General features: G+C 34.0%; 1 protein-coding gene across 1 annotated transcript in view; it reads right to left on the bottom strand.

Moving 5' to 3' along the window:
• Window positions 1-13,820, bottom strand: part of LOC138329544 (kinesin-like protein KIF27) — a 47,191-nt gene that overhangs the window by 23,670 nt on the left and 9,701 nt on the right. Inside the window, 8 exon segments of the mRNA XM_069276611.1 lie at window positions 2,612-2,783; window positions 3,546-3,667; window positions 3,938-4,128; window positions 4,496-4,621; window positions 11,373-11,492; window positions 12,154-12,240; window positions 12,641-12,724; window positions 13,258-13,393. Of these exon segments, the coding sequence (XP_069132712.1) occupies window positions 2,612-2,783; window positions 3,546-3,667; window positions 3,938-4,128; window positions 4,496-4,621; window positions 11,373-11,492; window positions 12,154-12,240; window positions 12,641-12,724; window positions 13,258-13,393 (1,038 nt within the window).

Genomic DNA, 13,820 nt, shown 5'->3' with positions numbered 1-13,820 from the left:
AATGTGACGTAATTATTCAATAAAAGTCGGTCAAAAGTGGGAGGAGCTTACTCAATTGAACAGCGAATGATGACTCTTCACATAAGGTAGAATTATTCATCCGCGACGACAAAAAGTTCAATATTTTATTGTAAAATAAACATGACAAACAAAGTCAATTTCAGAGATAATTTGATTTAATCAGATCAGAACTTTAAATATATATTCAATTTTGCTAAAAGTTAGTATATAGCGTAATAACATAAAGAATTTGTAAACGGTCACATGTGTGTACTCGGTGACCGTTATTGTGCAGCGAGGCGAAGCTGACGCACGCTTACACACTGGAGTTGTCAAAACACCGATTTTCAAGTAGCTCAATGTGTTTGAGATGTCGTCTGACTTGACGATATTACATCCTTGGGAGCCATGTGATTATATAATCTACGCTCATATCGCCATCGATAGATGAAACAAATTCACTTGTATTCGATGGATACAATGTATTTGTGGTGACGCGTAACTGTCAACACGTGGATTATTAGCGGTGCATGTTTTATAATACACATTATTAAATTCTCAAAGAACAAAGACAAGAGGATATGTTTATAACTGACCTCTATCAGAGGATCTCACGCCCGTCCACCTCAAAGACTCGATCGTAGGACGAACATAGGCACAGAGGTAATGTTTTCATTTGACACTCATCATTTTTAACAAAAATGAAAGCACGTCGCCTCGGTCGGGATATTTTTCCGTTTCTTTATAAAATTGTTAATTTAAAAATTGTTTGAATCATATATAAATATAAAACATGTATTATTTTGTTTACTTTCTTCCAAAATCCTATGAAAAAACAACAATATATACGTAATGTTGCGTCAAAATGTAAACAAAGCCATGTGTTTCTTTTTAAAAAAAGTAGTCCTTTTACGTTGCACAGAACATTTTCATACGCCAGTTCAAAGTTCAATGTTACCATGCAGTTATGGTAAACAAAATCGGCTAGTACTTACGTATAGTGACCAAGCCTAGCAAGTGTAAATATATATCAATGGAGAGATCCCTCATTTTTTAGCCTGGATGAGCTAACACTTACTCTATAATAAAGGAGAGGTGCCTCATTTTTAAGCCTGGATGACCTAACACTTACTTTATATTAATGGAGAGATCCCTCTTTTTTAAGCCTCGATGAGCTGAATCTTACTCTTTGTTGACCGCAGTAGGAATCTCATGTTTTAGCCTGGATGAGCTAACGCTTTCTTCATATTAATGGAGAGATCCCTCATTTTTAGCCTGGATGAGCTAACACTTACTTTATATTAATGGAGAGATCCCTCATTTTAAGCCTGGATGAGCTAACACTTACTTTATATTAATGGAGAGATCCCTCATTTTTTAGCCTGGATGAGCTAACACCCACTTTATATTATTGGAGAGATCCCTCATTTTTTAGCCTAGATGAGCTAACAGTTACTTTATATTAATGGAGAGATCCCTCATTTTTAAGCCTGGATGAGCTAACAATTACTCTAAATTATTGGAGAGATCCCTCATTTTTAGCCTAGATGAGCTAACACTTACTTTATATTAATGGTAGAGATCCCTCATTTTTTTAGCCTGGATGAGCTAACACCCACTTTATATTATTGGAGAGATCCCTCATTTTTAGCCTGGATGAGCTAACACTTACTTTATATTAATGGAGAGATCCCTCATTTTTTAGCCTGGATGAGCTAACACTTACTTTATATTAATGGAGAGATCCCTCATTTTTTAGCCTGGATGAGCTAAACACTTACTTTATATTAATGGAGAGCATCCCTCATTTTTTAGCTGGATTATATTAATTAATGGAGAGATCCCTCATTTTTTAGCCTGGATGAGCTAACACTTACTTTATATTAATGGAGAGATCCCTCATTTTTAGCCTGGATGAGCTAACACTTACTTTATATTAATGGAGAGATCCCTCATTTTTTAGCCTGGATGAGCTAACACTTACTTTATATTAATGGAGAGATCCCTCATTTTTAGCCTGGATGAGCTAACACTTACTTTATATTAATGGAGAGATCCCTCATTTTTAGCCTGGATGAGCTAACACTTACTTTATATTAATGGAGAGATCCCTCATTTTTTAGCCTGGATGAGCTAACACTTACTTTATATTATTGGAGAGATCCCTCATTTTTTAGCCTGGATGAGCTAACACTTACTTTATATTAATGGAGAGATCCCTCATTTTTTAGCCTGGATGAGCTAACACTTACTTTATATTATTGTAGAGAGATCCCTTCATTTTTTAGCCTGGTAATGAGCTAAACACATTACTTTATATTAATGGAGAGATCCCTCATTTTTAGCCTGGATGATCTAGACACTTACTTTATATTAATGAGAGATACATTTTTTTACACTTACTCTTAATGGAGAGCATTTTTTTTTGCCTGGATGAGCTAACACTTACTTCATATTAATGGAGAGAGTCCCTCATTTTTAGCCTGGATGAGCTAACACTTACTTTATATTATGGAGAGATCCCTCATTTTATAGCCTGGATGAGCTAACACTTACTTTATATTAATGGAGACATCCCTCATTTTATAGCCTGGATGAGCTAACACGTTACTTTATATTAATGGAGAGATTCCCTCATTTTTTGCTGTGATTCTATCATTTTTTCAGCTGCGACTCCTTGATCTGACGTTGCGTGTTTGTACTTTTCCTAAGATCCTCACTCTGTTTAAGGAAATGTCCATCCAGATCTCCAGCCGACGGGATAAGCTTGACCTTACGGAACACTAACAAAAGAACAATTTTCATAATTTCTTACTAAATTAAATTGTTACTGATCAAAAATATGTTCAGGTATCACAGGAGTAATATGGTTTGTTTGTGTGACAAAATAACATTTCTGTGTATTTTTTTGTTTCATTTTTTCTTGTAACCAGTGAAATATCTTTAAGAACTTGCTTGTCATAAATTTTGTTTGATGTCTATGTTTTGGCTGATCCACAGATGGATGCAATGTTGTTTGTTGTTGAACAAAATTAACATTAACATTAATAAACATTATAAATTTTTATTTATAGACATCAAATATCTACTGTAGCTTTTATACTTTGGATGCCTTGCCAGCTTGTTTCTTCAGGTTGTATACTGTAATTAGACTAAATGTAAAATGCACTGTAGCTTTTTCTATACTTTGGAGACCTTGCCCACTAAGCTTGAATTTCTTTCAGGTTTTGTTGGTTGGTAATTAGTTAACAGCCAGTATCATTTAAGGATGGGTGTGTGAAGTGTGTTAATTTTTTAGGGAGACTGCAGTAAGTTTGTGTTGTGTCTTTTTGTATTAGTGGAACTCTTGCCCGTTTTATAGTGCTATCTTTCTGAAGCATGCTGCCAGAGACACAGAAAAAACAGATCCCATCTGGTCACATCATACTGATAATGGACGAAACAGTCGTCCCACTCCCTTTATGCTGAGCGCCAAGCAGGAGCACAAACTACCAATTTCATAGACTATTTTGTGTCTCAGCTAGTTGACACATGATAATATTTACCTGGTCGACTGAGCCTGATCTCTGGAATGTTGACACTACTGGCGTTGTTTTCCTTGTTTTCCTCAGCCTTCTTCTCTTTCCCCACCTTGAATGTACCTCTCCTTGTGAGCCGTGAGCCAGCCCTAAACACAAAGTCATTCATTGTACAACCATTGGCATGTAAAATATATTCAAAGAACATCCAAACATTTAAATAAGAAATATTCACAGTTATTTATCATAAGCCAAAGACTTGATTTTTTTTTTCAAAAGAATGCTTAATATTGAAAGATTCATATGAAAAAGATCACAATTAAATAAGTATATTACAATTATTTTTGTATACCAAGCTCGTTATCTTCCATCACACTACTCAATCATGAATCAGATACAATATTTTCCGTATTACATACACGGAAGTTGTCCGAGGGTTACTGTTGTCTGGTTCCTCTCCAAAGTCTGGATGTAGGACCTCGTCATTGTCCTCCAGACGGCTAACCAACAACTGACTCCGCGCCCTGAAACTCTTCATCACTCGCTCCAACGTAAACAGGGCAGGACTTGTCTTGATGTTTCTGGACGGTGGTCGTAGACCAGGGTTAGTCTAGATTAAAACGGTTCATTCAACATCAATTTTATCTTTTAAATAGAATTTTAATATCTGAATGACATATGTTTAGATTTAAAAAAAGATGAAAACATGATGTTGTGAAAAAATATCTTTATCTGTATATTTAAACTCTTAAATAGTGCACTAAACTTTAAGAGAGTGGGAGGCTTTCGGTAGTATTAAAAATAAATTTTGAGTAATGGTACGCTTATTGTGAATTCATGGATATAACTCCGCATTTTTAAGTCCTAGACATGTACAGGCAGACTTTCTTTTGTGTGTACGTACATATTTATAAGTACTGTAAGACAAATTATGCTTGTAATAAACCAGTTTAACAGTTAGTCCCATTACTACTTACTGTATCTGGCCTTCGGTTCATGTGAGCAGGAACAGACTTGGGCCGTCGACTAGACATGGGAGCAGGAGGGGCACTTGCTGATACCGCATCATCTTCTATTATACTGCTCTCATTGAGGAATGTGTTCTGTGTGTAGAAAATCATGGTGAAAATAGTAGCGGTCATCATAGAAAATAGCTGTCATCATAGAAAATAGTGGTCATCATAGAAAATAGTGGTCATCATAGAAAATTATGATCATCATAGAAAATTATGGTCATCATAGAAAATAGTGGTCATCATAGAAAATAGTGGTCATCATAGAAAATTATGGTCATCATAGAAAATAGTGGTCATCATAGAAAATAGTGGTCATCATAGAAAATTAGAAATCATAGAAAATAGTGGTCATCATAGAAAATTATGGTCATATCATAGAAAATTATGGTCATCATAGAAAATAGTGGTCATCATAGAAAATAGTGGTCATCATAGAAAATTATGGTCATCATAGAAAATAGTGGTCCATCATAGAAAATAGTGGTCATCATAGAAAATAGTGGTCATCATAGAAAATAGTGGTCATCATAGAAAATAGTGGTCATCATAGAAAAGCCTAATTGACCTTTTGACCTCGCATCTATTGCCGTCTAAGGCCCCGGGGGTCAGCCCTATCATTTGTACAATTTCAAATCCCAGCCCTATAAAACGATGCTACCATTGCATTATAAGTGCTCTTCCATTCTTAGTTTGCAGAGAAGAAGTCTTTATATGGAAATAGCTAAATTGACTCCCATTCAGGCCCCCGGGGGTCAGCCCCATTTAAAATTTTGAATCATATAAGGATGTAACCATTGCATTATGAGCGTAATCCCATAGTAAGTTGCAGAGAAAAAGTCTTTCCACTTTTGATTTAGCCCTATCATTTGCACAATTTTTTTAAATCCCCACACTATAAGGATAACTACCATTGTATTATGGGTGATACCGTGCTTATTTCAGAGAAGAAGTCGTTTATATGGAAAGAGCCAAATTGGCCACTTTCGACCCCGTCCCTCAGGCCCCCTGGGGGTCAGCCCCATCATTTGCACAATTTTGAATCCCCAATGCTACCATGCATTATGGGTGCTATACCATGTTAGTTTCAGAGAAGAAGTCATCATATGGAAATAGCCAAATTGGCCCCTTTTGACCCCGCCCCTCAGGCCCCCTGGGGGTCAGCCCCATCATTTGTAAATTTTGAATCCCCATCCTATAAGGATGCTATCATTGCATTATGGTGCTATCCCATGCTTAGTTTCAGAGAAGAAGTCGTTTATATGGAAATAGCCAAATTGGACCCCGCCCCTCAGGCCCCCCGGGGGGTAGCCACATCATTTGCACAATTTTGAATCCCCAACCTATAAAGATACTACCATTGGTGCTATCATAGAGAGAAGAAGTCGTTTATATGGAAATAGCATTGAACATTTACACCGCCCCTCAGGCCCCCGGGGGGTCAGCCCATTTTGAAATTTTGAATCCCCACCCTATAAGGATGCTACCATTGCATTATGGTGCTATCATAGAGAAGAAGTCGTTTATATGGAAATAGCCAAATTGACCCCATTTTGAGCCCCTCAGGCCCCCGGGGGGTCAGCCCCATCATTTGTACAATTTTGAATCCTCCCCTATAAGGATACTACCATTGCATTATGGTGCTATCTCATGCTTGTTTCAGAGAAGAAGTCGTTTATATGGAAATAGCCAAATTGATTTTGACCCCGCCCCTCAGGCCCCCGGGGGGTCAGCCCCATCATTTGTACAATTTTGAATCCCCAATAAGGATGCTACCATTGCATAGAAAGAAGTCGATTATTAGGAAATAGCCAAATTGACCATCATGAAAATTTTGAATCCCCAATAGAAATTGCATTATGGGTGCTATCCATAGAGAAATAGTTTATATGGAAATCAAATTGACCCCTTTTGGCCCCGCCCTCTCAGGCCCCCGGGGGGTCAGCCCCATCATTTGTACAATGGTCATCATAGCATCATATTTAGTTTGGTCAATCATAGAAAATAGTGGTCAATCATAGAAAAATTATGGTCATCATCGAAAGAATTATGGTCATCATATGAAAAAAATCAGTGGACCATCAAAGAAAATAGTGTCATCAAAGAAAATTGATCCCATAGTTTAATAGTGGTCATAGCCATAAAATATGGTCATCAGACATAGGTTCATAGAAAATTTAGTGAATCATCATAGAAAATAATGGTCATCATGGTCATCATAGAAAATAGGGTCAGCCCCATAGAAAAATAGAAAATTATGGTCATCATAGCAAAATATATGGTGCTCATCATAGAAAATAGTTCAGAAATAAATAGCCAAATTGACCCCCATCATAGAAAATAGTGGTCATCATAGAAAATAGGTCATCATTTTGTATCCCCATGTTAAGTTAAAAAAATAGTGGTCATCATTTTAAAATTATGGTCATTTTGACCCCGCCCCTCAATAGTGGTCATCATAGAAAATGGGTCATCATAGATGCTTGGTTTCAGAGAAAAAGTGGTTCATAGAAAAAATAGTGGTCATCATAGAAAATAGTTTTGAATCATCATAGAAAAATGCTACCATGGTGCTATCATGCATCATAGAAAAAATTGGCCCCCTTTGGTGCATCATAGGGTCATCATAGGTAATCATATGGTTTTGACATCATAAAAAAGGGGTCATCATAGAAAATATGGTCAAAATAGCATAGAAAATTTGGTCAGGCCCCCGGGGGGTCAGCCCATAATTGTGGTCATCAAGAAAATAGCGGTCATCATAGAAAATAGCTGGTCATCATAGAAAATAGTGGTCATCATAGAAAATTATGTATCATAGAAAATAGGTCATCATAGAAATAGTCATCATAGAAAATAGTGGTCATCATAGAAAAATAGTGGTCATCATAGAAAATAGTGGTCATCATAGAAAAATAATGGTCATCATAGAAAATAGTGGTCATCATAGAAAATCATCATAGAAAATAGTGGTCATCATAGAAAATTATGGTCATCATAGAAAATTATGGTCATCATAGAAAATAGTGGTCATCATAGAAAATAGTGGTCATCATAGAAAATTATGGTCATCATAGAAAATTATGGTCATCATAGAAAATAGTGGTCATCATAGAAAATAGTGGTCATCATAGAAAATTATGGTCATCATAGAAAATAGTGGTCATCATAGAAAATAGTGGTCATCATAGAAAATAGTGGTCATCATAGAAAATAGTGGTCATCATAGAAAATTATGGTCATCATAGAAAATAGTGGTCATCATAGAAAATATGGTATCATAGAAAATAGTGGTCATCATAGAAAATAGTGGTCATCATAGAAAATATGGTCATCATAGAAAATAGATGGTCATCATAGAAAATAGTGGTCATCATAGAAAATAGTGGTCATCATAGAAAATAGTGGTCATCATAGAAAATTGTGGTCATCATAGAAAATAGTGGTCATCATAGAAAATAGGTCATAAAGAAATAGATGGTCATCATAGAAAATATGGTCATCAAGAAAATAGTGGTCATCATAGAAAATAATGGTCATCATAGAAAATAGTGGTCATCATAGAAAATAGTGGTCATCATAGAAAATAGTGGTCATCATAGAAAATAGTGGTCATCATAGAAAATGAGTGGTCGATCATAGAAAATTATGGTCATCATAGAAAATAGTGGTCATCGTAGAAAATAGTGGTCATCATAGAAAATAGTGGTCATCATAGAAAATAGTGGTCATCATAGAAAATAGTGGTCATCATAGAAAATTATGGTCATCATAGAAAATAGTGGTCATCATAGAAAATAGTGGTCATCATAGAAAATAGTGGTCATCATAGAAAATTATGGTCATCATAGAAAATAGTGGTCATCATAGAAAATAGTGGTCATCATAGAAAATAGTGGTCATCATAGAAAATAGTGGTCATCATAGAAAATAGTGGTCATCATAGAAAATAGTGGTCATCATAGAAAATTAGTGGTCATCATAGAAAATAGTGGTCATCATAGAAAATTATGGTCATCATAGAAAAAAATATGTCATCATAGAAAATTATGGTCATCATAGAAAATAGTGGTCATCATAGAAAATAGTGGTCATCATAGAAAATAGTGGTCATCATAGAAAATTATGGTCATCATAGAAAATAGTGGTCATCATAGAAAATAGTGGTCATCATAGAAAATAGTGGTCATCATAGAAAATAGTGGTCATCATAGATAGTGGTCATCATAGAAAATAGTGGTCATCATAGAAAATATGGTCATCATAGAAAATGGTGGTCATCATAGAAAATAGTGGTCATCATAGAAAATAGTGGTCATCATAGAAAATTATGGTCATCATAGAAAATAGTGGTCATCATAGAAAATAGTGGTCATCATAGAAAATAGTGGTCATCGTAGAAAATAGTGGTCATCATAGAAAATAGTGGTCATCATAGAAAATAGTGGTCATCATAGTGGTCATCATAGAAAATAGTGGTCATCATAGAAAATAGTGGTCATCATAGAAAATAGTGGTCATCATAGAAAATAGTGGTCATCATAGAAAATAGTGGTCATCATAGAAAATAGTGGTCATCATAGAAAATAGTGGTCATCATAGAAAATAATGGTTATCATCAATTACAACAAATCTTATCTCTAATTTTTTCAAGATAGATGTGCATTTAATGCCATACTCAAGAATCAAGATAAGCTTTAGTATTTCAATCTCGATAAAAAATTACTAACATTTTGATAATTACAATACTTACAATGCATAGGTTTTACTAGTAAATTTACAAGTACAGATAAGTAAATTTACAAGTACAGATAAATAAATTTACAAGTACAGATAAGAGCTGAAAATGATTTTGGCAGTACTGCTGAAAATCGTTATATTTACATCAACAGCACAGTTAAGTGAGTGCACATGATCAGACATCCATGAAGCTACATTGTGGTCTACAATTTCATTTCACATTTTTACAGTGTTATCTGTAATTATAAAGTGATCTGTGCAAGTATGATACCATCTTAACATACATAAGGCATAAAAACAAGAACTTGACAGTGCATAAACTCTGTGGTGTAACTAATGTTTAAAATTTTCTCCCAGTTACATCACATATAACTTTAAAGTTGACGTTATTAATCTACATTTATTTTCTGTAAAGCACTGCTGCAAGCATTGCACTGAAATAGTAACACTTTGACTTTCGTTTTCTTTTTAAACTACATATGTAAACACAATGTATGTATAAAATATCAAATGAAATAGGAACATATAGAAGTGTACTCGACATAATGATATAGACTAAACTAATAAAATGATTAGATAATTCAACATTCAAACTCTTCCTAATTTAATTTTGGAGCTTCACTAAGTCAAAAAGTCATAAATGATTTTAAAGTTAAGTCATTACTATTAAAGTAAGTGTCCATTGATTATGCCTTGAAAATAAACGTTTGTATGTGATAGAGATATGGGAAAGAGACAATCACAAGAAAAAATTCAATGAAAAAAGTGAGTACACAAAGAGAGAAAATGGGATGTTTAGAAAACTTGACATTGAATTTAACATTTAATTGACATCTCAAGTTGCAGTTTCAAAACTTCTGTTTGAGTTGAGCATCATACCTGCACATTAAATACATTTCATTTACTCTGCAGAAGAAATAAATTCTAATATCTTAATAAAAAAAAAGAAAATTAATAATAGTGTGTTCTCTCAGGTTTTCAATGTGAAAAATTAGTGACAAATGTGAATGATAGGCAAATTTGATTTCAAAACCCAAATTATTCCTTAATCTAATGCCATTTACTGACATTTTTATTATAATAAATTAATTTTTACTAGATATATTATAATTCTGTTGTAAACTTTAAGGTCAATGCCATATGCTTGTAGTAATAGTGTAAAATAGAAAGAGTTTTACTGAGAAGAAGATAGATATAATGAAAATAGGTTCATCTGGTGAGTGTTTTTACAAAATTAGGCATGGGCAGAATTACTAGTAGCCAGGGGTCAGTTTTAAAAAGTTATACAGTATATTTTAGAAATGAAATAATAGGGCATAGATGAATATATGTAATTCATGTGATTATTTTTTAATAATTTAATAATATATTATTAAACAAATTAAATCTAGTGAGTTGTAACTTCGTTTTAAATCAAGGCCATGAATTCAACTAAATACAATTGTGCAACTAGCAAGGAAATAAGCATAAAGTTAGAAAAAATTATCTAAATTGTGTAAGAACTAAATACTGTGATAATTATAGCTGTTTACCTCTGCCTGGAACACAAAATAAAGGCAAATATATAATAAAATTCAGATACTGTTAAGTGTGGAAATCCAATAGGTTAGTTATTTTTTAGGCTTTCCCAAATAACACAATCAGTTCTATAAATATGGTTAGATTCAAGCTCTTTTAATTCTTAAAGTAGAGCAGTTCATGATAGAATAACAGCTGGTGTTCATGAAGTGCTTAATAGACTTTTTTTAATTCGTTAAGTACACTAATTAGCTAATAAGTGGAGTTCAAAATTAAATAAGATTGCTTTTGAGAAAATGCTTTGTCAGACGATAAGTTGTAAAAATCTCAACACCTTTTGAAACCTTGTGCAATTAACCATCTTATGTGATCCAGCTGTCTTGAATGAATTTACCATTATCATTTCGATTAAAACATAAATCAGTGAACTTTAATTTTATGATTTGTGCTGATTCTAAATCTGTTAGTACCAATGCCAGTGTAAGCTACAGTGTAGGTTTTCCTACAGTGAAGGTTTCCAGACAGTGTAGGTTTTTCTACAGTGAAGGTTTCCAGAGTGTGTAGGTTTTCCTTTGTGACTTACCTTGAGAGCTTGCTGCAGTTCCTCGATCTTCATCTGCTGTTCCAGTAACTGTTGCTGCTGCTGTTTGATACGTTCATCTGAATCTATCAGTTCCTGGTCCCTCTGTTCTAGAATAGCCTCCTGTCATATACAAACAAGCACTTTCGGTGAGAAAAGTGTGGATGAAGTTTCGAAATTGATCGGCGATAGAGAGCTTGAGTGATGACACACAATTTCCTACCAAATTCTGCATCAACAACGCTGTCATAGTGAAACCTATATGTCGTCTACATGGTGCATGTTATCTTGTTATACTTGTAGATCATAGATCTGTTGCTCATAATGCTATTGTATTTTTTTATCCATATAATATACAAAAGAATAATTATATAATCATCAACGATATGTCCATCTTTAGCTAATTATGATAGAATTTTCATCAATTACTTTATGTTGTATACATGTAAGCCATAGACTAAAAGTTTAATAAACAATCAACAATCAATCAGCAGGCAATGTTACAAAATCTGTGTATATCATGCCAATTTGAATCTACAGAATACAACCAAAGTTTATCTTTAACTGTCAAGTTATTTTAAATTTTTCATTTGGAAATATTAATTTCAAAATTATCTTCTTTAATTATTAATTCTGTACTAATTAATAATGGTTTTTGTATATAATACAATGATAAATGCATTTTTTTATCAATTCTGTTTGTACATATTAATGTCTTTACTTGTGATTTGGGAAGTAACAGCATATGTACTGTAAATTAAGGAACTGACAGAGGCATACGTACAAACTCCTCGAGCCGGTCCATCATCTGACTGTGGTCTCGACTCTTCTCAGCAAAGATTTCCTCATCACTTTTTAGGTCTTCCTTACACTGCATTATCAAATAAATTCTATGTAAAATGGTTTCATGGACTTCACTTTTCAAATGAATTCAATATATTTGGTGTTTGACAACAAATGCACAAATGTATAGTTCTTAATGATAGTATCTTAAACTTGTCTACTGGAGCAATAAGCTATATTTTGTGTCTTCCAAAACAAGAGCTTGACTAGGTAAAACAGAAAATCCTTCTTATCCTATCACAACATTTTTTATTCTTTTTTTTTCCAAGTCTGTATCAAATCTGTCATGCAGCAGTGTTATAAGTCTCAAAATTAGGTACTGAAAACTAGTCTAAATGTATTTCAATGCAAACAGTCATAACATATGGAGTTCAAAGCATGTCAGCAGTTGCCTATTTGATAGTAAACTGAAAGTAGATTAGTGTCACCTTAGAGAGTTGTGTCTGTAGATCCCTGATAGTTTCATTTTCCACTTCCTCCCTTGTCAGTGTAGATGGCACCTTATTCTTAATCTATAAACCACATAAAACAAAATTAAAATCACCTGACTTCAGAGGCACAATTTCTAGAAATGAAGGCCAAACATTTCAGGAGATAATTGCAGACTACAAACACTAGTCGGTGATAGAGGACCTTACATGAGTGGCTGTGAAAACAAGAAATTTGTTTAACACGTTCAATAATTTGATTTGCCACAAGATTTTAACAAGTTTCACTAATTTTATTTTACATTTTCACGAATGTCATATATTCTATTCATCACATAACTAACATTTACGGAAATATAGACAAAACTTATAACTTGTTTCTATATAGGAGTGGCAAGATCAAGGTCAGATTTGACGTCTCCATCTACCAAGACGATCATGCCAAGTCATGTTTTGTTTATAAAATCATTATTACATGCGACATCACAATATTGTTTTTCACATGGGTTTCTTTCGACTTTTATAACATGGCCGTATGTCATGTCTGAAGGGGACAGTTAAATGTTTAAGAAGTATAAACTGACCTGAGAATTTAAACCAGTACAAAATCTACCTACCTCCTCCATGAGATCTAACCAGTCTTTTAGTCTGAAATCTTGGCTCTGAGATAAAATATCTCGGTCTTGGATCTCCATAAGTTGTTTGTATGCTTCGTCTGCTATCATCTTGTAGTGAGAACATTCTGTTTGCAGCCTGAAGGTAGAAATTCAAACACATTCTGTACTTTTTATAGAAAACTTTGATAAAAGCCGATGTACAACCATACAGTTGAGAAATTGTCCCTGTTATGTAGTAGTACTTATTCCTAACCTGACTGATGTCTCCACCACCCTGCCATATATTTGATATATACCCATACCTAAACTGTGGTAGATGCTGAAAATAAACTCTAAGGTGTACACTAAGATGGCACCAGACCACAGAGTTCTTCTAATATTAGTCTGGATCTGTAGGAAAGGTGATTAACTTCAAGGATGTTACAGAAAAAGCAAGCTAACTCACCAACACTAGTTATTACTCGGTCACAGCTTATACACTGAAAAACCTATGAATCATACCAATGTGCCTGACCAGCTACTAAAGAGCACCATTTTTTATCTAACAAATCATCAACTAATGT

The sequence above is a fragment of the Argopecten irradians genome, chromosome 8 (assembly GCF_041381155.1).
Source record: "Argopecten irradians isolate NY chromosome 8, Ai_NY, whole genome shotgun sequence".
Taxonomy (NCBI): Eukaryota; Metazoa; Mollusca; class Bivalvia; order Pectinida; family Pectinidae; genus Argopecten; species Argopecten irradians.
The sequence above is the reverse complement of the archived record's forward strand: the minus strand, read 5'-3'. Positions and strand labels throughout refer to the sequence as shown.